Below are 27,885 nucleotides of genomic sequence, written 5' to 3' on the forward strand. Positions count from 1 at the left end.
TAAAATCCCATCAAATTAATAATGGAGTATCACCACCATAAGCCTTCGAATTAGAAGCTAAAATCACCATAGCCCCCAATTGATTTTTCTTCCCCAATCCCAAATACACAACTTAAAATTCCGAGTAAATTAATCCCGACTCAACTCATCTGATGATCAAATCGACTCTATCCAAGCCCCTATTCAGTTCATCCGATTCTGACTGAAACTAACTTATCTCAACTTATTTTGATTCGAATAAACTTATTTTTGTTGAAAATTATTTATTTTGTTCGAACAAACTTAACCTACCTAAATTTTTTCTAAAATCACAAATTCTTATTTATAAGGGTTGTACAATAAATATTGTACACCATAGTAAAAGTTAACTCAAAATGTTTAAAAGTTAAGCTTATATATGTAAAAGTTATCCATTTTTTAGTGATAAATTTTTTCATTTTAATAAAACTTATTTCTTCAAAATCACTAATAATGTATAAAATTATCCATTTAACTCTTTAAAATGTTTATCTATCAACGTTTTTTTACTAATATAAAAGTTAATCAAAACTAGGTTAAAGTTACAAAAAATGGGTAAAAGTTATCTTGGTGTACAATAAATTTATTGTGCACCTAGTGCGCGCAAGACCTTTTGTTCTAAAATAAGTTGAAACAAACAGACTCAATTCACGAACTAACCGATAATATCTTGGCCTAATGATTAACATAGATCTCAGATCTCAGTTTCGATTCCCCATTGTAATTTATATGGCTCATTCGCGAAAAAAAAAAAACAAAAAAAAAAAAACATACCGGCGGTGACTCACCGTAGTCAAGTCACCAATGCCCATCTAGGTCCAAATCCAAATAACAAGTCATTGTAGTTTCCACATCTCCCTTGTGATTTGTGACTTTGTAAGTGTGTCCAAAAAAATTCTAAAACCCCAACTCTCTCTTTCCCCCTCTCTTTCTCCCTGTCCTGCTAAACGGGGTGTCTTAAATCTTAATCCAGAAATAGTCAAGCATCAAAACTATAAAACCCAATTCAAGAACACTGAATTTCACCCTTTGTTACATCAAATTCCCCCTTATCTCTCTTTTCTGCACTACTTTAAAGTTAAAAAGAATACTCCTTTTCCCATTTGCACACTTCTGGTAAAGTTCTGCACTTTTTATTTTTCTCTCTTTCGATTTTTTTTCAAAGAATAAAACTTTGGTTGTGAATGTTCTTAGCAGCATTTTGTAATTTCAACAGTTTATTCTTAGTACTCAACATTTTGCATGCATTTTTCATGTAATTTCTCCCTCTGATTTGTTTCTGCCATTAACTTTTACTGTTCATCTTGCTAAATTTTCAATATTTTTTGCTTGATGTTTGAAGATCTTACACGGGTTTGCTTGTTTGTTTGTTTGTTCTTGAATTTCTTTACCCAGAAAACATAAAAAATGTTGGAAATTTTTACTGGGAAATTTAGAAATTTTCTGAAAGATCTTACCTTTCTGGGTAGATTACTGTGATCTAAGGAGCATTGTGAACATGATCTGTCTGAATTATAATTGTCTTTTGCATGGTACAAGTTACCCTTTTTGATTTATTTTATTTTATTTTAGTCCTGCACTTTAATAATCATATTTGTATTCTTCTCGTGAATCCTGTGTGAAAGTGTGAAGCTTTTTTTTTGATTGACTGTATCATCATCTGTATGTGTCACAGTGTCAGTATTCAGCTCCTCCACATATTTATTTTTTCTTATTCAAATTTCAAAAAGGGTTTTTAAAATTTTATTTATCTAATTGCTTCTATATAACACAATAATAATAATACTGTTTCTTCAAAACCTTGAACTTTAATCATTTTTCCAAGGGTTAATTAGTACCTTGTATAGTTGTACTCACTTTCCATTTTAGTCCGTTCCTTTACTTCCTTGTGTGTTTAACTGAAAAATAAACAATTTTGAAGATTCATGTAGTTGTATAAAATGTTGCAGATTTGATTTATATGAGGTTAATTATCGATTCGCAACATTGCTAAACGATGCGAAACGAGCTATGGTTTGCACTGCCAATGATTTACTGGAATGGAAGGATTTCCCTAAAGGCCTTAGGATCCTTCTCCTTGAAGAGGACACAAATTCTGCTGCTGAGATAAAATCAAAGCTTGAAGAAATGGAGTTTATAGGTTAGACATAAAACTATTACCATTAATTATACTATTATCATTAATTATACTATGTACTAATGTACCTCCTCCGTCCAAATTTAGTTGTCACATTACCGGTTCATATTACACCATCAACGCGACAACTAATTTCCGATGAAGGAAGTTTATACTAACAAATGTTATTTTGATACTTTTTTTCCCAATCTCTATTTTCTGCATATTTTTGTGCTACTATGTCCTAAAAGGAAATTGGTTAACTAGCCTATTGAGTTCATTAATGGGTGAGTTCTAACATATTTGATCATATCCCCAAATAGGTTGGTCCTTGAATTTTCCTTTAGGTATTGGTTATAACAACCTACTTAATTTCCATCAAAAAAAAAACAACCTACTTAATTACCTTGATTTAGTATTTAATGCCCTTTTTGTTTTGAACTTTTCTTCAAAGTTAGAATTTGCTGGATTCAGTAATGCTATAATGAGTAATTATTTTATTTTGTTTTTGATCAATTATTTGTTCGAACTTCGAAATTGATGAGTAGAGAGTGATGGAGAAAAAGTTCTTAATAAATTGCACAAACTTTCTGCTATTAATCAATGAACTGTATAAAGTTCTTTTTTTAATTCTTTGATTGGAAACATTTTGTTACACTTATGAAAGTCCTTTTTTTGTCAAATAGGCTAATTTTTATGTGTGAAAATGAATGTGTGTGTGTGTTTTTTTTTTCCTCTCATTTTTTCTTCCCAAAAGTTAACAATGTGTACTTGTTTCTGCCTAGTTATTGCATTTTCCAGTGAGGATGAAGCTTTATCTGCAATCTCAAGCAAAAATGAAGGCTTCCATGTCGCCATTGTAGAGGTAACATATTAAAAATGTCGGTAATATGTTTGTCGTCTTGTTGCATGCGTTTTAATGTTTTATACGGAGTAACAAATAAACACGAACTAGAGAAAAAATTTAGTAGGAAAAGCCCTGCATTTTATTCGTTATTGACATGTTTTCGTTACTTAAAACAATTTCAACAGGTGAGTATACACAATCCCGATGGGAGATGTAACTTTATGGAAACTGCAAAGGATCTTCCAACAATCAGTAAGCATGCTTTCTGATGTTAATCATTTTTTAAAATTCTTTTTGTATGCGTATCACGGACTTGAACACACGTGTTTACGTTCATAAAACGTTAAAAATTATCAACTAGTTGCATTCTTGCATCAATACTTTAAGCAATCTTTCTGGCTTCCAACTCCGGCTTTGTTCTTTTCATTTAAATAAATAAGTTTCCGGAACAAAAATCATCAGATAAGAGCTACCCAAGTTTGATTCACAACTAAAATAAGTTCAGATAACTAGATAAGTACCTATTAAGGTCAGATAAGCATTTTTCTGCTGAGCATTATTGCTTGATTAACTTGGTTAAATGCAAATTTGTGTTATCATCTATCTATCTTAGTCTGAAGTTTTTTTCCGTTGTTTGCAGTGATATCGAAAGAACATTGCTTGAGTACCATGATGAAGTGTATAGCGGTAATGTTTCTGATCAGAGTATATTACATTATTTCTTTGCTTATCTCAATCTTATTTATCCTTCTTTGTTCATGAAATTGGCAGCTTGGTGCAGTTGAGTTCCTAATAAAGCCACTATCAGAAGATAAACTCCGGAATATATGGCAGCATGTTGTTCATAAGGTCTATCTTATTGACCCCTTTAAATAACAGACTTTATCAAAGTGAAGATTAATTACTAAATTTCTTTCATTTTGGCAGGCTTTTAACACTAATGAAAGTCCAAAATCAGAACCACTCAAGTCTGTTAAGGAATTTGTTGGTTCTATTTTGGAAATTCAGCAACAAAATATAGCTACACAAAATAAAGTGTCTGAAGAACCAATTTTAGATACAGAAGTGGACCAAAGTGATCATGATCATGATCATGACCATGACCAATCAGGTGCTGGTGATAAATTTCCTGCTCCTCCTTCAACACCCCAAATAAAACAAGGTGGAAGATCATTGGATGATGGAGACTTCCAAGACCAAATGGCTAGTGGCTCCCCTGTAAAAGAAGGTGGGGAATTTGAAGGGGAAAACAAATCTGTCGATAATTCAAATAATAGTGACTCACTTGATAAAATGGAGGTGGATCCACCTCAACCAACAACATCTGAGGTAGGCGTAGCTATCAAAGAGGAGGAGGATCGTGGTGATGGTTTTAGGGACACGGAAAATTCCGCACCTAAGAACCATGCTAATGAGGATGCTACTACTACTACTACTACTTATGTTGGACACAATAATGGAATCTCGAATAAGGAACCTAAGCATTCACGTGGTAAAAAGGGTAGCCGGAAAAAGATGAAGGTAATAATTGAATGATTCATGCTTATTTTAAAGATTCTATCTACATAAATGAACATTTTTGTATGATCATGAGCATTTTGTGGTTGATTAAGGCTCTGTTTGGTGTGGTGTAAAACGTTTTCAGTTAAAAATGATTTTCCATGGAAAACATTTTTCAAGGGAAAACACGATTCCAAACTAGTTTTCCTTTGTTTCCTTATAAGAAAAAGGAAAATGCTAGAAGATGGGTGAAGATTGAGGGGAAGAAGGAAGAGGAGAAAAGGTGGAAAGATGTTTTCCCTTCCTTTCAAATGGAAAAGGTTTTTCCACCTTTAAGGGAGTTATGGAAAATTGTTTTTCATCCCTTGTCAAACCAAACAACGTAAAATGATTGAAAAGGGGAAAACCGTTTTCCATGAAAACGTTTTACACCCTACCAAACGAAGCCTAAATGATAAGTAGTTTTCTTTTTACACGATAAGTGTTATTCCGAATTACTTTGTGTGTCATCTATGCACTTGAATCACTCATTGGATTTCCGGGGTTGCATTTATGTATGTGATCATTGAAAGATTTGCTCATTTCAGGTAGACTGGACAACTGATCTGCATAAAAAATTTGTGCAAGCAGTGGAGCAACTCGGTGTAGATCAAGCCATCCCTTCTCGAATCCTAGAGTTGATGAAAGTGGATGGCTTAACTCGGCATAATATAGCTAGTCATCTTCAGGTAAAATGCTCACAAAATTCGGTCCAAAAGTATTATATAGCTAATCCCTTGTTGAATTTTGTAATTTGGTGACTAAACATATATTAGTAAAATATTCGACAGAAGTACAGAATGCATAGAAGACATATTTTGCCTAAGCAAGAAGAGCGAAGGTGGCCGCACCCTAGAGATTCAATACAAAGGAATTATTATCCCCAAAGACCAGTGATGGCATACCCTCCTCCCTATCACAATAATCATAACTTCGTATCCGGGCAAGTCTACCCCATGTGGGGCCAGCAGGGTTGTCAGCCTCCTGGCTACCCGATGTGGGGGCCCACGGGCTATCCCTGGCAGCCCGCTGAAACTTGGCCTTGGAAGGCTTACCCTGCGGTAATAAAAACGTTTTCTTGGAAAAACCAGTTGCTTCAAATAAAAGTTCATCTTAGATTATGACATGTTGCTAACTTGTCTTTGGTTTTTGTTGGCTGATTTTGTTTCAGATGCACGCTGATGCATGGGGCTGCCCCGTGTACCAACAACCATCTTCATACCCCTCTTCGGCCTTCCCTCAAGTGAGTAGTTGCATACTTACATTCGTGTTTTCCATACAATGTCATGTTGTTAATGTTCCCTGTGAATTCAATACCGTAATCAAAATTTGTTCATTAAACAAAAGTTAAGGGCTTGTTCGGTATTGTTTTTTTGTTTTCAGTTTTCTGTTTTTTACAAAACTAAAAACCAAAATATGAAACATTTCCAGTTTTTTTATTGTCAGTTTTCAAAATCAACATGATTATAAAAAGGTTTATTATTTTTTGGTTCATGATTCAATCTAAATCATACGACTTTCATAACTAAAAAACCAAAAACTGAAAATTGGCAGTAATACCCAACGACCCCTTAAGAGATTAGTGTTATCAGTTGTCTAATTATAAGGTTCATTCAACAGCAAGTACAAGGCGCATACGGGTTCCACAGTATTCCTCTCGAAAGTCATGAAAGCTACGGGAAGAATTCTGCTGATTTAAATCCGGTATAACTCAACCTTTCCCCTCCATTATGCAACTTTCTTATCTAAATTCCTATTTGACAAATCCACCTTGAATTTTTCTTCCAAGAAAATGACAACCTTGTCCATTATTTCGACATTCAGGGCCTCGTAGGGCAAAATTGTCATTTAAAAAAAATAGAAGTACCGCGATGTCCACAACTTTCTGAAGTTAAATAATTATACTACACTACCCATAGTATTTGACCTTCAAAGCCATATGATTGTTTTCCATGTCTTGTCCTGTTAGACATTTTGTTAAAGAGATCTCATTTGTTTGTGTGTTGCCTTTTGATCTAAACCACAACTTAGCACCCCGTTTTCGGATATTTTTCATAAAAAGCTATATTGATTGTTTTGTAGTAACTTAGGAAAGGTATAATTCTTGTACTTGAAGTCCAACAACCAATACCTTCATTGTACTCTGAACTAGCAATTAGTATAGGGTGAGACTTCGTGTATAACAGCACATTCTGAATTTATATTGGGGCAAATAAATTGGTTATTTATGTAATATATGTATCTTAACAATTGCAACCCATAAAAACGCTTCTCATAGTACATAAAATTAATGTGTTTTTATATAATGAAAACTGCTTAACATACATACATGGTCCCTCTAAGGGCTCTAACACTATCTTGGTAATGTGGTCCTTGAAGCCATTAATAATCAAGCTTTCCGAAATAAATATAAATAAATAAATTGTGTGTTACTCCATGTCCAAACCTCTCAAATTAAGTGTACGACATAATATTATGAAGTTACTCTTTTAAGTTGTGTTATTCATAACTTCTCCACATTACTTAGGGTGTGTTCTATTCACCTACTTGAATTTATATGAATTTAATGTAGTTGAAAGTTGAACTTAGGTAACTCTTATTTTTCTTAAACTTATCTTATATGAACTTAACGTTAGTTTTTTCCTGAAATAAGTGGAAATAAGGTGAATGTAACAAGACATTTAGTTCCAAAACTTCCAATGACTTTCAACAAGGGCATATTTACAAAATCCTATACTTAACCACCGGAAAGTGGTAAATATGTGAGATATCCTAAGATAGTAATTTGTACTTATGTGACTACTAATGGCATAAGGGGTAGTACTTCATGAAATGTCACACTCCTCATTTTGTGTTCATGAAAAATCTCAAACAAATTTTTTTTGGACTGAGTAAATGCATGCCCCATGTCTATCCTTTTCCTCCCCTATCAAAATTAAAGGTTTTGAATGTTTCTTAAGATATTTCCCGTCAACATATGCATCGCTGGATAGAACACAAGCTTTCTTTAGAGGTATTAAGGTAATGTTCATGTCAATGTCTTAAGGTATATGAAATGGGTAGCTGGCTAAAATAGACTATGCTTATTGCTTAAGGACTTAGGGTAGAAAATTGATGTGACAATCCTAGTATTTAAATTATTTATAACTCATAACAATGTCTATAATGGTGGCCCCATTATCATAACCAAAAATCGAAATGGTAAAACTAAAAGGTTAAAGGGTGTGGTCAGTCCGTTTGTCAAAAGACTTGCTCATACTAAACTCAGTTAATCCCCGACTAATTAATATTAAATTATGGAGAATATATTATTTGATTGTCTCGTATTATTCATGAACATATGACTCTATTTTAGAGGTGACCAAAATTCGGGCCGGGCAAGGCTAAACACAAAATTTCATGCCTATACCCAAAATATGGTGCGGGTTTTTTGGGCCGAGGTATGAAAATGCGTATTTGAGATTACCCAAACCCGTACTTTTTGGGTCGGGCTGGGCCTTAGATGATCAGGTCTACTCTATTTATATTACAAACTAAATATCCTACACTTCGTAGGTTTCTAAGTCTTATAGACTTCTATCTCATATCATACATTCATATAACATAGCTTTATCTCATATGATTATCCTCTAATTCTCAACAATTAACGACAACGATGTTGCATGCATGCATGCAGGGAGAGGAGGTAATTGACAAGGTGGTTAAAGAAGCAATAAGCAAGCCATGGTTACCACTACCAATAGGCCTAAAACCACCATCAACTGATAGTGTCTTAGCTGAACTATCCAGGCAAGGAATCTCCATCATCAACGGCCACCACCCGTGCTGACGTGGCACATTAATGCGAAACAAGGTAGGGCCCCACACAATGGGATCTGATGCTGTTGTTACAACAGATCAGTTGATCACAATTCACACAAGTGTTTATTAATTGTCCTGTTTTGATCGGCCGATTTAGGCGATCGGACGAATGAGGTTACGCCACGTTATTGATGTTAGAACCATAGAGGTGTTTATGGTTGTAAATAGAGCTGACATGAAGTTGAGTTGAAGATATTGGTGGATTATTATTGATGATAATGGGGAAAGAGAAAGAGAAAAAAGAGTGAGTTAGTGAGTGTGTGTTGAATGTGATGGGTGCATTATTGTTTGTTCAATGTTTGTTTCTTGTTGGTGGGAATGAAGAAGGGTCCTACATATCTGATGGAGGGTACTATTTTTCTGTAGGACTTGTTCCCTTAATTTGTAGGACTTGTCCCTTAATTTATAGGACTTGCTGATTTATTAATTTTTCCCATTTAACACCCCTTTCTCACATTAATAATAAAATGGTACGTAGATATAGCTTTGATTTTCAAGGTTATTGCTCATTTTAGTCATTTGTTTTGTGTTTTTTAAGTTGTGTATTCTGGTGTACCTAAGAATGGTGGTGTGACAATTTGTTGCGCGTAAGAATTGGAAATTAAAATAAAAATCATATTATTACGTTTGTTTTTGTTGATTCAGTTAGATATTTATCTTACCAATCTAAAAAAATAAAAATAAAAATAAAATCTTTAACTCAATTTATTTATCTTATTACTTGAATTCAAAATTCTACATTACCATTATTGTTCAAATCAAAATGATATGGGACAAAAAAATATAAATCTAATTTCTAAAATAGGACATTTTTTAACATGCCACTTGGAAAGGATATAGAGATGTTATGCTCTCTATACACTTTGGTTCACTCTCATCTTTGGCCCAAGCCCTCATTCCGAATGTGTCTCTTATCCCATTGTGCAAGTTCAACAGTTACAAAGCCCATCCCCCTATTGGTTTGGTCCTTATGGTCCCTTTCACCTATAACCTTTATCCAACCCACGATATATTGAATTATACTTTAAACATCAAATTTTTACTACAGAGGACATCCGTTTTTTAATGTTGGTCACACTCATTATTTATAAGAATTTAATACCAACTTTTACCAGTAACGAATCCAATTCTGTATAAGAAGAATGTATAACAAGCTGATACTTTGAAAATACATGTATATTTAATTAGATCACACGTGATAATGCTTCGTATGTAATATTAGTGACAATGTATGATTAAGTTTTCAGGTTCCGAACACAAATTGCAAAGCGTAACCAACATTAAGGAATAGTTAATATTATGAAGTAGTTAAAAGTTTTGATTTTATCGAATTTCGTTTTCCTTCTTTTGGCCCATTGGAGAACTTTTGGACAGTCTAATCTTTGCATAGAGTTTTATTACATTTAGAGGCACTTGATGCAAGTTTAATTAGGAAATATGTAAAATACCACAACAAGTCCAATTCAATGGTGAGATAAAAAGAGTGTTTGGAGTAGTGCTTGAGAGTGATTATAAATGTGTTGGTTGAGACGTACAAATGAACGAGGCAACCTATTTATAAGCACCAAAATCCTTAAAATATTCTACACCCTACTATACAAATAAACCTATACACTCTCTATAATGTTCTCACCTCCGAATTAACTTCTACATACAAATAGAGTTATGTAGAACATTGTACAAGGGGTTATAGACTCTTCCCGTACCTAGTACCTTGAGGAAATATCCAAGTTAGAATGCCCAAGTTCATCCAATTGTAGAAGCTTCTAGACTTATCCAGACTGACTTGTGTCCAAATGGGTCTTTTTTAGCATGATCCGGAAATATTGACTTGTCCATCATCTTCATTGGATCAAAACCAACGGGACTCCCAAATCTCATTCGCAACATATTTCATTTGGTCCACCCAACAACCCATAATTGAGTTATTTGGATATTCAAGAATAATTATCCCCTATTCAAAATATTCCTCCATAGGGATGGGCGCTCCTTGTTGTTGTTGCCCATGCATGTCCCCGTGCCCTATGATTTTGCCTCAACGCTTATGATGGTGCACCCGAATGCACTATGATGCCTCAAGACCTACATGACCCCAAATGCGATGTTCCACCACGTTTTTTGGTGGTGCCAACTGCCAATCGCCTTGCCGCCACTCTTTGCGGTGCATCATGTTGCCTTACGATACTCCTCTGTGCTTTGAATGTCGCTGTATGCTATGGTGTGGGAGGTCATCCATGACATATTATTATCTGAACTTTTTATGTAACCAGTTTACGTTTATGCATCACGTAACATTTTGTATAAAATATTGTAATTTTCTTTTTTCAAGTATAGGAACATTAAATAGTCCATAGAATAATACTTGATATGTATTTTTTAATTTTTTTTTTTTGAGAAAAGTATTTTTTAAAATTATGAACAATAGTAAGGATAGTATGTGTAATTTTATAGGCAGACGCCAAAAAGTCAAGCTCAGTTACACCCTTATACGAAGTATAATACTCGGTTTTTTTTTTTTTTTTAATTTTTGAAAGCTATTGACATAACATAATGCTCCCAAACGACGCCGTCCATTATGTCAGGTTCCATGACTTCCATCCAAGAAAAGGATAAATTAGGAGAGCACCTAACACCAAAACACGTCGTTTCAAGCATTTCCTCACTGGAACTTCCCATTGTACCCTTTATATCCATTTCATCATCCCCTCATTCAGAGAGGGGCTGAAGAGTCATTTCATAACAATTTAGTAAAGGGGTTTCCCAAAGATTGTCACCAGCTGGATATAGCAAAAAACCATGTCCACCTTTTTCTCTCTCCTCTGAAATTCTCTATTTTCTCTCTCATCCGATATAGCTCAAATTCAAAAGCTTTTCTTCTATTATCACCGCGATTCCAATCTGTAAGTATATTAATTCTTCATCTAGATTTTCTCCGATTTTTCTGGGATTTTCTGATTCTTTTTATGATTCTGATTAGTATGATCTAATTTCAATTATGTTCAACTATTTTTCACACAAATACCCTACAAAATAACGTCAATTCACTTCAATTTCTGCATTTCAGCATCGATTTCTTGTATTTGATTTCTATTTATCTCTAATTATGCTGATTATCTTGCTATTTCTCTATTCGTTTAAATAATATGCTGTATTTATCTGTTTAGGTATTGTTGGAGCTCTAGATCAATTCTGTAATTGTTTTTATCTGGGGGTTTAATTACAGGCTAGAAAGGAAATCGAGGAGGCGATTAATTGGATTGGAAAAGAGTTTTTTTTTTTTTTTTTTTGTAAATTAGAGGAAATGGGGTGTCAAGGGTTTTGGGGTTGTCTGCTGAAGTTGCTGAATTTTTTGATGACCCTGGTTGGATTGGCAATGGTGGGATATGGGATTTACTTGTTTGTGATGTACAAGCAAGCGTCACCCGATTCCGGTCTTCCACCAGTTAGTCCTGAAGAGCCAATGATTCAGCTCGGCCGCCCTTTGATCATGTCCGTAGCACTTTCCAACAGCGTTTTTGACAATCTTCCAAAAGCTTGGTATGTGGATCCTCACTGCTTGGCTAATTTTGAATGTGGTTGTGTGTTCCATTGTTCCTACATTGGTGTTCTTGAGTTCTTGCAAGTATTGTGGATTAGGTTATGCTTGTGTCTGCTACCTTTTTGCCTGTAATTTCGATTGTAGTTCAAAAGTACAGAAACGCGATAATGAGACCAATTACCTTGTTATTCAGTAGAGAGGATTGGGATTCAGAAAATGTGAATATGGCATTGATTATTAACTTTAGGCTAGGAGTTCTATGAGAGAGCATTTGGTTGGTTTTGAGAAGACTTGGAGAACTTCCTAGTTTGAACAAGACTAGTTGTTTCCTTCCTGCCCCCCAATAAGGGTTACTCGTATGAAGCTGTCTTAGCTGTCTTTGGGTGGCCTGAGGTGATAGTCTCCGCAATGAGACCACAGTCAGGATTTCTTTGTGGTTCTTCTCTTTTTATGATTGTACCTCAAAGCTGCCTTCAGTTTTGGGTTTTCTTTTCGGTTTTCCTACCAGAGTTTACCTTATAAACTACTTCATATAAAAAAATCTATCAATATTGTTAAGTACGAGTGTGTGATTATGGAAAATGGATTGCCTAAGCTCGAGTAAGAGCTGATAACACTCGCCTGAGCCCCGAGGCCTATCTATTCTATTTTTTTTTAATATCTCCGATTTCCTGAATTCATTAAATAACAGGGTCTCTTGAAGTGTTCGGGTAGGACTCGTACGAGATAATAATATAAATGAATTAAAGTTTGTTTTCAAGTGAATAGAGTAAAAGCGACTAGATCCCAGAAAAAATGGATGAAAACGAAAATTGAGTAAATCATATGAAAACGGCGGTAGTAATTTGTCTTCTATTTGGAATCATATTGTTCTTAGTGTGAAGTAACTGTCGTGCACCATTTTTAATTTCCTCACTTCAGTTGGTATTTTTTGAACTTAAATATGGTGCCATTGTTTACTTGTGATGGTTACCCCTGCATTATAGCCCAAATTATTGTAACATCATTGTTGGGACTTAGGGAGTATTATTTGGACTTTGTCCAACTAAGAAACCGGAATCATCAGTGCAAGTCTTGATGTGTACAATGCTTTCTTCCTTTATCCTATTTATTGCTCATTTTATTTGAGTCTTATCTTGCAGGTTCATATACTTGTTTATTGGTGTCGGAGCTCTTCTTTTTGTCATATCATGTTGCGGTTGCATAGGTGCTTCTACGAAGAACGGATGCTGTCTCTCTACTGTATCCTTGAACTTTCAGTATTTAAAACACATAAGAGTTGCTTTTCTAATTTATCATTCTTGATTTCTGTTGGTGTTGATTTCATTGGCGAGTCTCAGCTATTTTCATTTTGATTGGCATTGAGGACTTATTTGGTGAGAAGGTGTAACTTTAAATCCATTTATCTTATTTCCTCAAACCGTTATTCCGTAAACACCAGATTTTTTTCTCCCCTTCTTTTTTCTATGAGTCATTTCAATCCTTGGTACCCTTCAGTTTGAGGATTTTCTTTACAGCCTTTGACATTTTCCATATTTATTGGCTATGCTTATCCAACGCTGAGTTACATTTAATAATTAGTTCAGTTTAAGTAGCCTAAAAAAGAGAACTATAAATATCAGTATAAAGAGGAAAATTGCTCTTTCAGTTGACGGATGGCTAATTATGAAAAACTTATATTTGTCTTTTAACTAATCTTGATAGTTAAGTTGGACTGACAGCTAACCAAACGTGATGTCTTCTAAGGATGGCGCGCGTGCGCGTGGAGTTGGGGAGTGGGGGAACAGAGATGGAAAATGTCATTCTCAAAATTCAGGTTACTGGGATGAAAATATACTAAATATGAGGGTCTTGTGGGGGTATAATTGGAGAGACAACTCTAAGCATGCCCTCTATGGGATTGTGTGAACTCAAATGGTTACGCAGAAAAGCATGCTTGTTTTACATGTGAATGTGTATGGTCCTCTCATCTAATTCGCGTGACAAATCATGGTATTCCTTAACTTTACACAGTATGCTGTGTTCATAATTTTGTTGATTATGTTGGAGCTTGGATGTGCAGCCTTCATATTTTTCGACAAAGACTGGGATGATGTAAGTGTTCTTTAAATTGATTCCATTTATGATGAATCCTATTTCCACTGTCTAAACTCTAAACTAATCCATGTCCCTTTCCAGAAAATCCCCACTGACAAAACTGGGAACTTTGACATCATCAATGACTTCCTTGACGATCACTGGTCCATTGCCAAATGGGTACTTCTTGGAGTAGTTATTTTGGAGGTAAATGTTTCTTCAGTATATCAAAAGCTTTATTTTCAACTGGAACTCTTACAGCTTAATTTTATACCAAAAAAGAAGTGGCGTGTGGGTGGGGGAAAGGAATTAAGGAACTAAATAATGAGGGAATATTGTAACACAGAATGATTTTCTAGTCCAATTTTTTGCTAGCCCAAATGTTCTATGCAATCAGTGAAGATATGCAATTTCGCTAATAGTACTTATTTGTCATTCAAAAGTGATTGTGTAGCACACCTTGAAAAGGTAGCTTGTTACACTAAATGTACATGATGTAAGTCAGCAACCCAAGCCTAAATATATCCCTTTCATAAGTTCTTTACGTCGTGTCATTACCATGCTTAGAGCAAATTTGACCTGTTATGCAATCAAGATGTTTGGGCTTAAAAGATGAACAAGGAGTCCTGAAAATAGTCAAAACACTTGACACGATCAATTAAACTACATGACGGGTTACCTTAATATGAATGTAAACATAATGCTAAATTTCTTTTTGGGATTGGATACCTGAAATAGTTTCGAAATTGTTAAACCAAATCCAAATTGGGACATTTGGATCGGGTGTCTGACGCTACTCTGACCTGAAATCAGTTGTGATTTAGGTTTTTTGTTCACCAGAGTGGGCACATGGGGTTGGAAGTTTGGAACTAGTGAACATCAACTTGAACCAGTAATTTGATAACTGGTTACAGAAAACTAGTTTGTTGTGTGAAACGCCTGGATCAATGGGCTTTACGTTCCACGGTTCCACCTCCCTTAAGTGCTCTACTGACTACTGAGTGTTCTAAGCTGTTCACTATTATTTATTTATTTTAACTGATTTTAATTTCATGCGTTGATGTTTCTTGTTTTACTAATTTTGCAGGCAGCATTGTTCTTGTTAACTGTCATTGTTAGATCAATGAACAGGCCTGCTGATTACGATAGTGATGAGGAATTCATCAACCCAAGGCAGTCGGCGAAACAGCCTCTTATTAACAGACCACCTCCTGCAACAGGTGTACCCGTGACTGGTTCCGCTGATCAGAGACCCGGGAGAAATGATGCTTGGAGTGCACGTATGAGGGAAAAGGTGTGACTTAAAATATTATTTTGAAATTCAGTGAAATATGTTGATGCAACCGATAAACCGTTTAAAGCAACTAATAAGAAAAGGGGGCCCATGGAAATGATAAATTCAATTAAGTGGTGTACATATGAGGGAAAAAGGTTAGCCTAATCCATGTTTTGTGCGGCCTTACATTGGCATGAAGGTGTAATGAACTAGCTTAATTAGTCTAGGAGTGGTGTAGGTATGAGGTAATCCATAATTAGTCTGTAAGGCCTAAGGTTATCCCGAGGAGTAAATCACTGTTACCTGAGTCGCTAGTATGAGATTGGGTACGGGTTCGCAATTCGCTACAAATTTGCTAAATTAGTCCAAAATTGTACCACTTTCATGTTATAATTCGCCTTTTCGGTTCGTGGGGCGATTAAAGAATTAGGTAAACACTGGGTAAGATAGTCGGTTAGTAACTTGGTAGAGGGAAATAAGAATAAAAAAAAATACTATAAAAAAGGGAGAGTAGGCACAAAAGAAAGGCATCCAGAATTTTTAGTTGTCAATTTTGCTTTGTTTAGCTCTTGGGAGTAAATCAGGCCACTAGATGACTATCCTCTATTTTCTGTAACTTTGAATTATAAATCATACTGAGTATCTCTTTCTTCTTTAAATTTCTGCTCCAGTTAGGTTAATTCATAACACAAGGACACACTTGTATTTGACTAAACCGTTCACAAATGATTCAAATAAAGCTTTCCACTCCTTTTTCATATGGAATATTTTTGTGTTGGAGGTTGTAGCGTAGAACATCAGGTTCCGTGTTAGCTGTTGCAAGTTCACTCGTTATTCTATTTACTCTTTCATTTTCCCTAATTTATCCCTAATTTGTTCTCTTTGGAATTGTTGTAAACCCAGTATGGCCTTGATACTTCAGAGTTCACTTACAACCCGACTGAGTCAGGCCGGTACCAGCAGCCAGCTGCACAGCCACAAGCAGAAGGCGGACGCTGCACCATCATGTAAAGAACCGAAGCATTGTTCTCTGTTGCTGAACAAGTCGGACATATCACGTAAATTGAGATCCTTCAAGAATGGTGTGAGAAAAAGCTCCCATTTGTATAAGGGCAAAGTCATCTTGACAAGTTTGGTGTGTAAAATTCACATTTTCAGGTGTTTTTTTTTGTCCCCTCATCTGATTTGACCTAGACTCGGTTTTTTTTTTCCAGTATAGTCCATTTGTGTAAAACATGCACATAGTTTGTGTTATTGTCCATGTTTGAGTCTTCTAATCCTCCACTAAACATGAAAATTGTACTTCGTGTTAGTTTACTTTTTTGCAATTCTGTTGTTGCTTCTTATCTACTGGCCGGTTATTCCGAATATTTGATGATACCTCCATGGTGGAATATCCGAAGGATGCGTGCAGCGGCTGTGGGCCGGGCCGATCTCCGAGCTTAGTCCACAAGCCTGGCCACGTCAAGCCCACTCTGCATCATGCTGGGCTGAAAACTTTAAAATAGGGTCCAAGCCCAGCCCAAGCCCTTAGGCTGTTATGTCGGGTTGTCGTGTCTAAGCCTAATTTTACTACATTTAGTGTGTTGTTGTGCTTCTTTCAAAAAGTGTGGCTCAGGCCCAGCTTACCACTTTGTGTCGGGCCAAGCCGGGCTTTATCGTGGCAGGCTGAGCATTGACCAGACCCGTCCCACATCCATCTTTACCTGCAGCTACAGGCTACAACATGTGTAATGGTAATATTTTACGACAATTTTTGTGCAAGACCGCCTTACCGAAAAGACGGTCTATTCATTGATACGGCCTACAAGGCCCCCCTCGGCCTCGGCTCTTGTCGGAACTTCGGAAACTTCTTATGTTGATTTTGTTGGAACTTTGGAAACTTCTCATGTGGGTTTTCTGAATTCAAGTGTCAAAACCTCACTCAAGTGCCAATGCATATTCGAAAACCAACGGTTGTTTAATCGCCGATTTGACATTAATACTGTCGAAGTTGATAATTAACAACTACGAGTACAAAGTAATCGTTTAAACAATCAATAATCTTGTCATGAACAACTATATGTCATCATCGTTTAAACAATCGTTGGTTTGGGGTAGTATTCTAAAGATTTTCGTGAAATGGGTGGTTGATTAGATATTTGTTAGAGACCATATTATTCAAAGATTAGTACCATATCTTTGATAAAACCATTGATAAAAAAATGTTATTGTAAGAAAAAAGCATTGTAGAAATCCAAAATGACAAAGTCAACCAATTAGGAAAGAAGTATACAAGTATCTAACCATTAAACAAGGCGACTACTTGTAGTATTATTATAGTTTGAATATCTACGACCACTAAATATCCTACAAATCTAAATTGTGTAATTACTTTAATAATAACTATGAACGGGCGGTTGTATAGTGGTTGTTTAGATGTCTTTTGAAGTTTTAATTAGTGATTGCTTCTGATTTTTGGTAATATATGAATTAAATAGAGGTGTAATTTAAAGGTTGGAAAAATATAAAAATTATATGTTGAATAAATATTTGGATGTTAAAGGGGTAGAGTGGAAGAGACTAATGAATATATTAGACTATTAATAAATTGATGTTAAATAAGGAAAATGAGGTGGAAAAGGCATTAGAAGTTGTAAATCATATAAACAATAAAGAAAAATTGAAAAAAAAAAACAAAATAAAATGATGGATGAAAGGAGAGATGCCACATGGCTTCTAATAATCTATGATGTTTCTTTTTAAATATTAGGTATAGATAACACTAGTATTAATAATTATTATTAGCAAGGATAATAAAATGTGACGTAAAAAAAGGATAAAAATGTGGCCTAGAAATATCTCATTGATGCGTTTTGGAGATGCTTACTAATTTGGAATGTAACCAAATAATTCATACCCCAATACTTTAATTGTAATATATTTAAAACAAAATATAATAAATTGCTCCTACACATATATATATATATATAGTTTTATTTTATCTCAAGAAAATAATATTTTGTTGTTTGGTGAGCCGGAAATTGATCACAATTGGTCACATAGACTCACATTACCCACTTGCAATAAACTTGCAATAAACTTGGTGTAAAATCTTCTCTTTGTTTTTTTTTGGGTGGTGGTTTGGTGTTGAGTGACGTGTCCAACAATAGTTGGTTGAAGATCTCTTTCCTTCTATTGTGTATTCTTCACGCGGGAGGAGATCCTCTTCATTTCTAAATCAACGGTTGTGAATTTGTGATTGCATGAACGTAAAAATAAGGAATTTCTTAGGAATTGTTGTTTACTCGTAATATATAGCTCAGGTATTATAACATTAAGATGACAAATGGTTGAAAAGAAATGTAGAGAATCGATCTTAACACGTTTTACACATAGCCGATATCCTAACATGCTTCGTACATGGCTGGTCTCCTAAGTAAAACAGAGAGAAAGAAGGAGATCGATAACTCAGGTTCATCAACCACTGAACGTATCCATGTTCAATACGTATTTAACACACGATAATTATTGGATATACCTAACACCAAAGTCTTATACATATCTTTTACTGATGTCAATACTTGTGCAATAAATCTATTCTAAATCCTTGTTTGTATTAGTCCCTATATTAGTGTTTATTTCCGTGCAACTTAAGAAAAAGAAAGTGAACAAGAAAAGAACATTATAGGTAGTACATTTATTTTCTCATTTCCTTGTGGTCCATATATATTATATAACCACATTATTCCACAACTAAAAGCAATATTATTAAGGTAGATATTTCTCTAAAAACAAAAAAGGTACCTAGATATTTTTCACCTTCTACATTAGTAATGGCATATACGTAAGTATCATGGCTTCATTCATTAGTAAAGATTTGACCTTTTCTTGTAGGGTTTGAATTATCATCGATTAATATACATCTTATAAGGACTAAGACGTTATTTCATAAAAGACCAATGATGATATATGCATGTCTTGGTTTGTTTTACAATCGTTCTTTTTTAAGTGTCCTTTTTAAACGACAATCACATATGGAGCACCAAGATTACCAACAACGTATTGGTCTAATGGTAAAGACTGTGGGTCTGTATATAATAATTAGGTTTTGTTTTCTTCACTTTATTATTATTGCTTATTATATTAGATCAGATCAGGAAAATATAAACTAAAAACATTCATACAGACCATACCAGACCAGATCAGAAACTAGATAAGTTAGACCAGAGAACAATACCTAAGTTTAAGGTTCAGATACCCTGCCTCCAAAAATAATCACACGTGGAATAATTGACCTTGTTTCATGTATATTGTGTTATCCTACGCGCCACAACGCATTGTGGTACGTAGTACACTTCTGACCTTCTATGTCGAAGGTCATAATAAATTCATAAACCTCCCTTTCTCTTAAATGTTTTTAGTAAGACGATCCTAGTCACTTATTTACTACTCCGTATGTTCATACATAGTATAATGTATTAATGTTTTGTTTTGCTCGACTTATTTACAAAGATTTGGTAATTAGAAGTCTGGGTAGGTACTAGGTAGTGAACGAATGAGCAATAACATTCTAGAAACGTCTAAAATTAATGTAATTAAGCATTCGTACCAATTTTGATTGTTAGAATATGGTCTTACCACTTTTAACTTATTGTATTAATAAATGAAGCTTTATCTCCTCTAGGCTCTACTAGGGTGGCAAAAACTATTATTACTTTTCGATAACCATTCCATATTTCCATGTCACTTAAACTATAATTAATTAATTAAATTATAATATCCCCTTAATTAATTTCTTATTATAATCATAATCATGTCATTAAAACTTACTTGTATGTCTTTCCATATCATACCGCAGCCATAAAAGAAGAGCAACCTTTTTGTTACATTGTATGGGGTTTTAGTTTGTGTTCTAATATTAACTTTTTTTAAGGGAAACTAAAGTGGATATTCCTAGAATATTCTATTGCTAATTAATGATTTTTGGTGTGGATTAGGGCAATTCTCCAATTTGAAACTCTCACTTCGTATTTAGATTGTTAAACACTCAATTTAAGTCCAAAGATGGTTTAATAGCCAAAATTAAGTCAAACCAACTTAAAACATTATTCGGACGGTGGGACAGTAAAGGAAAAACTATGATGCCTTATTATATTGGGCAGTGTTTAAGTTGGGATATTTTGTTAATATTTTGCTTAATCGGGCAGCAAGTTTTTGGTGGCATAGCCCATTGTATTTTGTACAGTTTGGTTATGCCGATGAGCTAATAATATAAGATCTTCTTCTCTGCGTAAAAAAATGATGCCTTATTACATGTTCTAACTTCTAAGCATAACAACCCCTCAAAAAAAAAAAAAAACTTCTAAGCATAACAAGTTGAATAGTTCATACATAAAGTGACGGAAACTAATTTTGACACACGTTATGAGAGTAACATTTTCTGAACATTACTCACATAGATGTATATATACCAAAATTTATGTGTTTTATGCAAAATCGGTTTCTCAAACTGACTTATTATAAAGTTAATTAGACTCCGTTACTATTGCAAAGGTGCTCTAATTACATCACATGAATACTAGTAATCCGTACAAGCTTAATTTTTTTAAATGTAATTAAACTAATATAGATTCATGACCCCTACCTTTCCTATGTAATTATAGGTGCTATTTAAATATCAAACAAAAAAAATTTATTGGATTTTGGCCTTATTGCATCTAGCTCGAGGAAATTGTACCAGAAGATAAGGAGCACTTTCTTTTTAATATTAATTTTTATCATATAATGTTTGTTTCCTAACATCATACATTATGAAGTACATAAATAAATCATATATTAAACATTAATTAAGTAAAAAAAATATCATACATTATGTATCTTTTTGACATCAGGCAAACTAATGAAAAGGGACCATTTTCTATAATATTTATTAATGAACTTTTCTCCTCGACTTTTGCAATATCAATTTTATTATTTCTTCTTCCCAAAAGAATCATCCATTTTATTATTTAACCTTTCTTACATGTGTTTACTTTTGATTAGATACTTCAATTTATTATAATTATTTTGTAATGTGGATTATTAAGATATTTTCCCTAATTAGAATTTTAAATTAGGAGAACAATTTATGCACCTATGGTTATTGGACAACTAGGTCAAAGTTTTGACATCATGTGTAAAGAAAATTATCATTTTTCATTAAGAATTGATTATAGAAAATAACAAAATATTGAATTAATTATGTTGTCTTAGAATTTTAAAGTTGAAATTAAGATAACATTATCTCTTTCGGCTTTCAATTGCATATTAATTATGATTACAATTAAGCTTGTAGACAAGCAAGTACAGTGGGGCAGATATAGATAATTACATCTGACACAGTATAACTACTAATAGTATATTCGGAAACTGGCTTGATGAAAGAACTATTCAAAAGAATAGAAAACTCTAAATTATATCTAAATTTTAGATTGTTTACTTTCCATTAGTTTTCTTTTATACATACTACTCGTACGTACATTGAACAACATGTGAAACCTAATACTCCGTAATTTTTGTGGTTTTATTTTATTTTATTTTCATTTTTGCATTTCTATGAATCTCCATGCACATTCAATTGATTCAGTAACAAAAAAAACAATATGTGACTAATTGGCTAAGACATGGGCGTTGTTTGGCTATTAGAAGCTACACATTGCTACTGCCACCGTTTCGAAATGATCTTTACAATTTCCGTTTTAGTACGCTTCATAATGTTCTTTACATTGTGTTTTATAATATTTTTTACCAATAAACTTTATTATTATACTACCCTCCGTGCCTCCACAACATTTACAACTTTTCACTAAATTTCTCTTACTTTATTCATTTTCTTCTTACACCCACCCACCTTTTTACAATATCTTTTATTTTATCTATATTTTACTATATTCACCACCTTTTTACACACTTTCTCATTTGTCTTAATATTTGTGCAAATAGTAAATGTAAAGATCATTTTGAAACGGAGATAGTAGATGTTTGCATTATTACTCTTAATTATTTCTCCCTCCGTATTTATTTAAGAGATACACTTGGCCGGGCACGGATATTAAGAAAAAGAATTGAATGAAATAAAGTAATGAAACAAGTGGAGTTGAATAGATATTTTAATAAGAAAAACAAGTGGGGACCATGTCATTTTAGGGAGTGGGGGTGGGGGTGAGGTGTAGATATATTATTTAATTAGATGGTGGGTTGATAAGTTACTAAAAATGGCAAGTGTATCTCTTAAATAAATACGGCCGGAAAAGGCAAGTGTATCCCTTAAATAAATACAGAGGGAGTAGCAAGTTTGACGACTAGCTACTACGAGACTACGTGCGAGTATAATAGTACTCTGTGTATCGTAATAAAAGTGTTTGGTACGTACGGAGTAGCTATTAAGGTTCTGTTCTTTTAACTTATTTCAGACCACATAAGTTAACATAAGTTCAGAAAAAATAAGTTATTTTTCCCATTTTTCACACATAAATAATTATATTTCACACAAATAATTTATTTCAGATAAAATAAATTCATGTAATATACGTACAGAAAAAATAAGTCGAATAAAACGGAGGCCTTATTGTTCGCTATTTAATAGGGGACGGGAGCCAGGTGGTACAGTAAGAACTGTTCCTAGTTGCTAGTGCCTACTGCCTAGTGGTTGGCGAGCCCTAGTGCGGGGCTCATTTGCTCAAACACCTTTCATGGGGGACATTCTTTTGAACAATTAGGCTTTCAAATTTTATTAATTTCAAAAAGAACAATAAACTTTTCCAACTAATTAATGATTTGATTTGATTTGATTTGCCTCTTCTAATTGAGTCATGCATGATATCAATTCATGCATGGTGGGGCGTCTTAAATAATCACCTAGCTTAATTAGGTCAAACTATACAATGATAAAAACATAGATATCATATTTGCTTATGAAACAATTGTACGTATGCAATTTAAGAATAATTATTGATCCATATAGTACCATCAAATAATCATACAAATAATCATCATATATTTCTTTGAAAAGTTGAGCCACTAATATAATGCTCACTTTATTTTTGTACAATTAGATTAATTATTCCCCATTTATTTTCCGACAGGTAAAATAAAATAAACGAATAAAGTCCCTTTCAAATACGAAAAATTGTGAGTCCCTCATGTAAATGAGGGATAATTGAACCCCTTATTATGGTCACAAAGGTGTAAGAAGGGTATCCAACTATAACAACTAGGCCAACCTTGATTCTCAACTAGTTCTCAATTGAACTGAAACATCAATATGAGCTGGTTGGCTAGCTATGGAGTATTAGTTTATGGTTGTGTTCACTTTACCTTATTCTTATTGCTTATTAGATCGGTTTAGACCACATTCACCAAACCACAAAAGGCGAAAAATGCTCACATAAAACATTTAGACAAGACCAGACCAAATCATATCAGAAATTTGAAAAATCAGACCAGACCAGGTGAAGAGAACAAAAACTATGTCTGTCTCAGCTATCCATTTGTTGACACAAAGAACTTTCCAGTTGATTAGACGACATATAGGCCACAAAATGAGTGATTAGAGACTTTTCATTTATATTTCCATACGATTTGTGAAATTATAAGTAAGTTGCACCATTTCATTTCCTCCTTAGCTTGTATATATGGAGAATGCGATAGAAAATTAATGGTATCCAGCTTTAGATGATGACCAAAATTTTCTCTCTTATCTTCTACTCACTTAGTTGTCATGCATGGTCGAAAATTTATGTGGACTAATTTAAGGGCCAAATTGTTCCATTATTTTCTTTATCCCAAAGGTTCTAAAATTTGAAATCTACTCAATTTGAAACTAGTTCAATCACTAGTTCAGCTTGCAACTGGCCTGGTGACCGTCTTACGTGTACACCATGCATGATATCTTGGTCAAGTAGTTAAAACTGACCGGCTGTCTTTATACAATAGGTTATGGGTCATATGTTTGATCTTCTTTTCACAATTTGTAACATATATTTCTTTTATGTTTCATTCGCATAAATAAATAACGTAAGAGTGGATATTTATTGTGTGCACCAGGGTGCGCCTAGTTTTAGGTGCAACCCCTGATCAATCAATCACATTTTCCTACTCACGTACAAGATTTGCACATGAGCATGTGAGCAGAAATCGATTTTAACACACCTTTATATGAATAGAGCACGTAAAACCGTATGTATTTTTACAGAGAATGTGCCAAAATTACTTCCTATATGTGTTTTATGCCGAAATCACTTCCTATATGTGAGTGAGTGCCCCTTGTTCCTTGGACCATGTAAAAAAATTAACTTTTGCACACCCTCATGTATAGTCATATATGGCACTAACATTTTGTATTAGACTAAATTCAACGAAGTGAACTAAAATTCAAAATACGGAGTAGTATAAATTAAACCCAAATATAGAAGAGCCCTAAATTACAAGTTGAAACCGACCATACGGTTTGGCCCAATAAAATTCAAAAGAAGTTTAGTTGGAAGTTAGCATCCCTAATTTAGCTGCCTGCTCTGCTAAATGACATGCATCCGTCTTAATTTGCTCTACAGCTTGATTTTATAAAATTACTTAGGATATACGATGGAGTTGACAAAACTAATTGGTACAACGAAAAGGACTTGTGTGTCATAACTACTACTCAACCTATTGTACCACTTGTTGTACTACTCCATATAAAATATAACATCAGATCATGGAAACTGGTTTTTGCACGCCTCTATATCAGTAGAGCGCACGAAACTGTATTCTCACACAGGATGTGTCAGAAAAAAATCAATTCCCCACATTATATGAATGACCAGATGTATCGCACGCACCGGTAACTAATTACGACTTTAAGATAAAGTTCATCTTTGACGATTTAAAACTTCATCCGTTTCGGCAATTTTGCACCATTTGTTTTTTATACTATTTACACTATGACTTTAGCAATTTTGTGTGGTTCGTACGTAAGGAAATTTTAGTCGTGCGGGTCATGTTAGATTCGTGTCGATATATATTTTCTAAATATTAATTTTTTATAATTTTTACTTGCACACGATTTGAGATATTAAGAATCCAAGTAATGGTTAGAGGAGTAAAAGTCGACATGGTGCGATGTTTCTGGAATGGAGGAAGTATAACAAATTATATTAGTATACTGATCATTGGCGGATGCAGTACAGAGTAAGTGGGGTCATACTTGGGAAAATTGTGTTAATTTCGCATTGGTTTTTACTTTTTAATTAATAACCCCACTGCATATGTTTTCTAGATCCGCCACTGATACTGAAGCGAGAAGACTTATGATAGTGTTATTAGAGATGGTAAAGTGTGAATTTTTCAATAAACTAAACAAATATAGTCGTTTTATCCATTAAAATGGAACATTAAAATCCAAGTAGGAGAAGCATTACTTTAGGTTGTGCAGCTACAATTGTTTCATCAATTAACAACTCCAAATTAATAGGATTTTCAGCAATTTTATTAATCCATCCACTTTCATCTTTCTCTTTCAAGCTTTCCAAGTAATTAAACTCATGTATTTTCGCACGTGTTATTGAAGCATTCACACGTACGTACGTGTACAGGTTTAAGTGTCAATTATTGATAAATCATTTTCAAAAAGGACTACCACAACCGAAAAAAAGCCGTATAAATAAAATAATAATGAAAGACAGCTTATAAGAAATTAATATTAGTCGTTTGACAACATTATTAAATTGAAACTAACATAATGTTTCATATTTGATGTCTCTTTATCATGCAAGTTACCATTACTTCTTGTTGGCTTCTTGCCATATATTGAAGTAGCCATATTGGACTTGTTTTTCTTTCACTTTCATGGGGGGAGAATTGGAGGATTTTGATTTGACATTGTACTTTTGTTGCATTTATGATCCAACTTTCAATTTGTTTTGGATATGAAACAAGTAGTCTCGGATGAGGCTGGTTCGTTGGATGGAAAAGATCTTGCTTAATTTGGTTTTGAACTCTAACGCACCTGTATACAATGCAGATGAACTAGTCTAAGGGCGAATCCAAGGAAAACCCTTCAATGCCTAACTCTATCGGTGAAACCATGTAAGAGAGATCTTACTAGGTTTTGTGAGAACATACTTGGGAATTCACAATATAATTACATAGTATATATGTTGTTTGATGATAAAAGGTTGTTGGACTTTTACCATGATGGGCCTTGGGCGTAAAAATGAATTCTTTCCTTTATAATTAATTTTGTCATGTAAAAACCACTATAAGCTCGCCTTAAGTTACATAAGTTTTCAGATCGTTAACTTATCTCTTCTGAAACTTTCACCTAAACAATACTCTCTCCGTATTTTAAAATGAGATACACTTTTCTTAAACGATTTGTATTTTAAAAAGAGATACAATTTCCTATTTTGATATGTTTTGGTCCTCACTTCTAATACATTAAAGTTTCTCTATTTCTTATGGTCCCCACACTTACTCACATCATCTTTTTAACTATAATAAATATTTTACTCATTACCCACTTTCATCTTATTTTAATAAATTCAACTCACTCTCCTAAAACTGTGTGCCGATCAAATTATACCTCTTTTTAAAATACGGAGGGAGTATCAAACTTTGACCAATATACATAAGTTTTGAAAAGAGAGAGAGAGGGGGGAGAGATAGAGAGTAAATTAATCCCTTCTTCAAGCATCACAAGCAGGTATCGTGATAAATGTTAGTCGTAGTTGTTAAAATGAAGGTTAATTATTTGAATTGACATACTCCGTAAGTGAATTTTCTTCTTTTGGTCATTTTTCTAGAAATCGAGGTTAGTTTTTTTGTAAAATAATATTAAAAAGTAAAATTCTATTATTTGTCGTGATGGTACATTTTCACTTGTACCAAACGGAACCTTAGTATTTCTACTTCCTACTTTTTTTTCTCTCCGGGGAGCGTTGGTAGAGAGATAAGAGAATAAGAGATGTTACACATACACTCTCGATCACTAGCTAAGAAGCAAATATTGACTTGTATTGGTTGTATACATGAACACACTTATATTGCCCACCAATCAATCTTAATGTTTGACTTTTAAACTTTGAACTAAAAAACAAACATTTGACTTTAATCTACAGTATGAATTAATGTACGGAGTTGTTATATTATCCACCATTCCTCTCTTATTTCAAAATCTTGTCCATTTCTTGTTTTCGAAGGTAAATTCAATTAATTTTCACCAATAGCTAAATTATCTGCATATACACTATATAAGTACTCCCTCCGTCCTATATTAGTTGTTATATTTACCTTTGCACAAAGTTTTAGGTGATAAGTGATTGTTTGGTTATAAATTGATATTTTAGTTTAAAAAAAGTAGACGTGATAGGAGTTAGTGGGTATTTTTTTAATTGAATGAGAGAAGGTGTGAGGACAAAAAAAAATTAGTAGAAAAAGAGAGACAATATAATAATTGTGGGTCATTCCTAATTTAGAGGTGTAACAACTAATCTGGGACGGCCGAAAAAAGATAACAATTAATCTGGGATGGAGGGAGTATAATTTTTTGGATGAAAACAGATAGGATTTGGACCGGATCTTACTACATCCAAACGTAGATCAAATTTCCACACATT

General features: G+C 33.9%; 2 protein-coding genes across 5 annotated transcripts; both read left to right on the forward strand.

Moving 5' to 3' along the window:
* The first annotated feature begins 866 nt into the window (after positions 1–866).
* Positions 867–8,878, forward strand: LOC110792479 (two-component response regulator-like APRR2). 3 transcript variants are annotated; one of them, XM_021997300.2, is made up of 12 exons: positions 867–1,134; positions 1,968–2,158; positions 2,920–2,999; positions 3,167–3,233; positions 3,622–3,668; positions 3,753–3,830; positions 3,909–4,502; positions 5,069–5,209; positions 5,312–5,581; positions 5,692–5,763; positions 6,141–6,224; positions 8,197–8,878. In XM_021997300.2, exons 2-12 carry the CDS (start codon positions 2,029–2,031, stop codon positions 8,347–8,349), a joined length of 1,716 nt encoding a protein of 571 aa, XP_021852992.1. In that variant the 5' UTR covers positions 867–1,134; positions 1,968–2,028; the 3' UTR covers positions 8,350–8,878. The 3 variants fall into 3 exon arrangements, with proteins under 3 accessions (XP_021852992.1, XP_021852979.2, XP_021852986.2); XM_021997287.2 differs by lacking the exon at positions 867–1,134 and adding an exon at positions 1,135–1,273; XM_021997294.2 differs by lacking the exons at positions 867–1,134; positions 6,141–6,224 and adding an exon at positions 1,135–1,273.
* A 2,244-nt stretch (positions 8,879–11,122) lies between these two features.
* On the forward strand, positions 11,123–16,621 carry LOC110792467 (tobamovirus multiplication protein 2A). 2 transcript variants are annotated; one of them, XM_021997276.2, is made up of 7 exons: positions 11,123–11,281; positions 11,605–11,918; positions 13,062–13,161; positions 13,933–14,013; positions 14,098–14,202; positions 15,083–15,289; positions 16,175–16,621. In XM_021997276.2, the coding sequence occupies exons 2-7, from the start codon at positions 11,683–11,685 to the stop codon at positions 16,280–16,282; spliced, it is 837 nt and encodes a 278-aa protein (XP_021852968.1). In that variant the 5' UTR covers positions 11,123–11,281; positions 11,605–11,682; the 3' UTR covers positions 16,283–16,621. The 2 variants fall into 2 exon arrangements, with proteins under 2 accessions (XP_021852968.1, XP_021852961.1); XM_021997269.2 differs by having other exon boundaries at positions 11,124–11,281; positions 11,546–11,918.
* The last annotated feature ends 11,264 nt before the right edge of the window (positions 16,622–27,885 follow it).

This window comes from Spinacia oleracea, chromosome 6 (assembly GCF_020520425.1).
Source record: "Spinacia oleracea cultivar Varoflay chromosome 6, BTI_SOV_V1, whole genome shotgun sequence".
Taxonomy (NCBI): Eukaryota; Viridiplantae; Streptophyta; class Magnoliopsida; order Caryophyllales; family Amaranthaceae; genus Spinacia; species Spinacia oleracea.

What these genes read in the sequence shown, in the direction of transcription:
- LOC110792467 (XM_021997276.2), top strand. Translation starts at nt 11,683, where the DNA reads ATGGGGTGTCAAGGGTTTTGGGGTTGTCTGCTGAAGTTGCTGAATTTT. An exon ending in GACAATCTTCCAAAAGCTTG is followed by an intron (nt 11,919 to 13,061) that starts GTATGTGGATCC and finishes CTTATCTTGCAG; the next exon opens with GTTCATATACTTGTTTATTG. An exon ending in GTGCACGTATGAGGGAAAAG is followed by an intron (nt 15,290 to 16,174) that starts GTGTGACTTAAA and finishes TTGTAAACCCAG; the next exon opens with TATGGCCTTGATACTTCAGA.
- LOC110792479 (XM_021997287.2), top strand. Translation starts at nt 1,203, where the DNA reads ATGTTCTTAGCAGCATTTTGTAATTTCAACAGTTTATTCTTAGTACTC. An exon ending in TGAAGAAATGGAGTTTATAG is followed by an intron (nt 2,159 to 2,919) that starts GTTAGACATAAA and finishes GTTTCTGCCTAG; the next exon opens with TTATTGCATTTTCCAGTGAG. An exon ending in CTTGGAAGGCTTACCCTGCG is followed by an intron (nt 5,582 to 5,691) that starts GTAATAAAAACG and finishes ATTTTGTTTCAG; the next exon opens with ATGCACGCTGATGCATGGGG.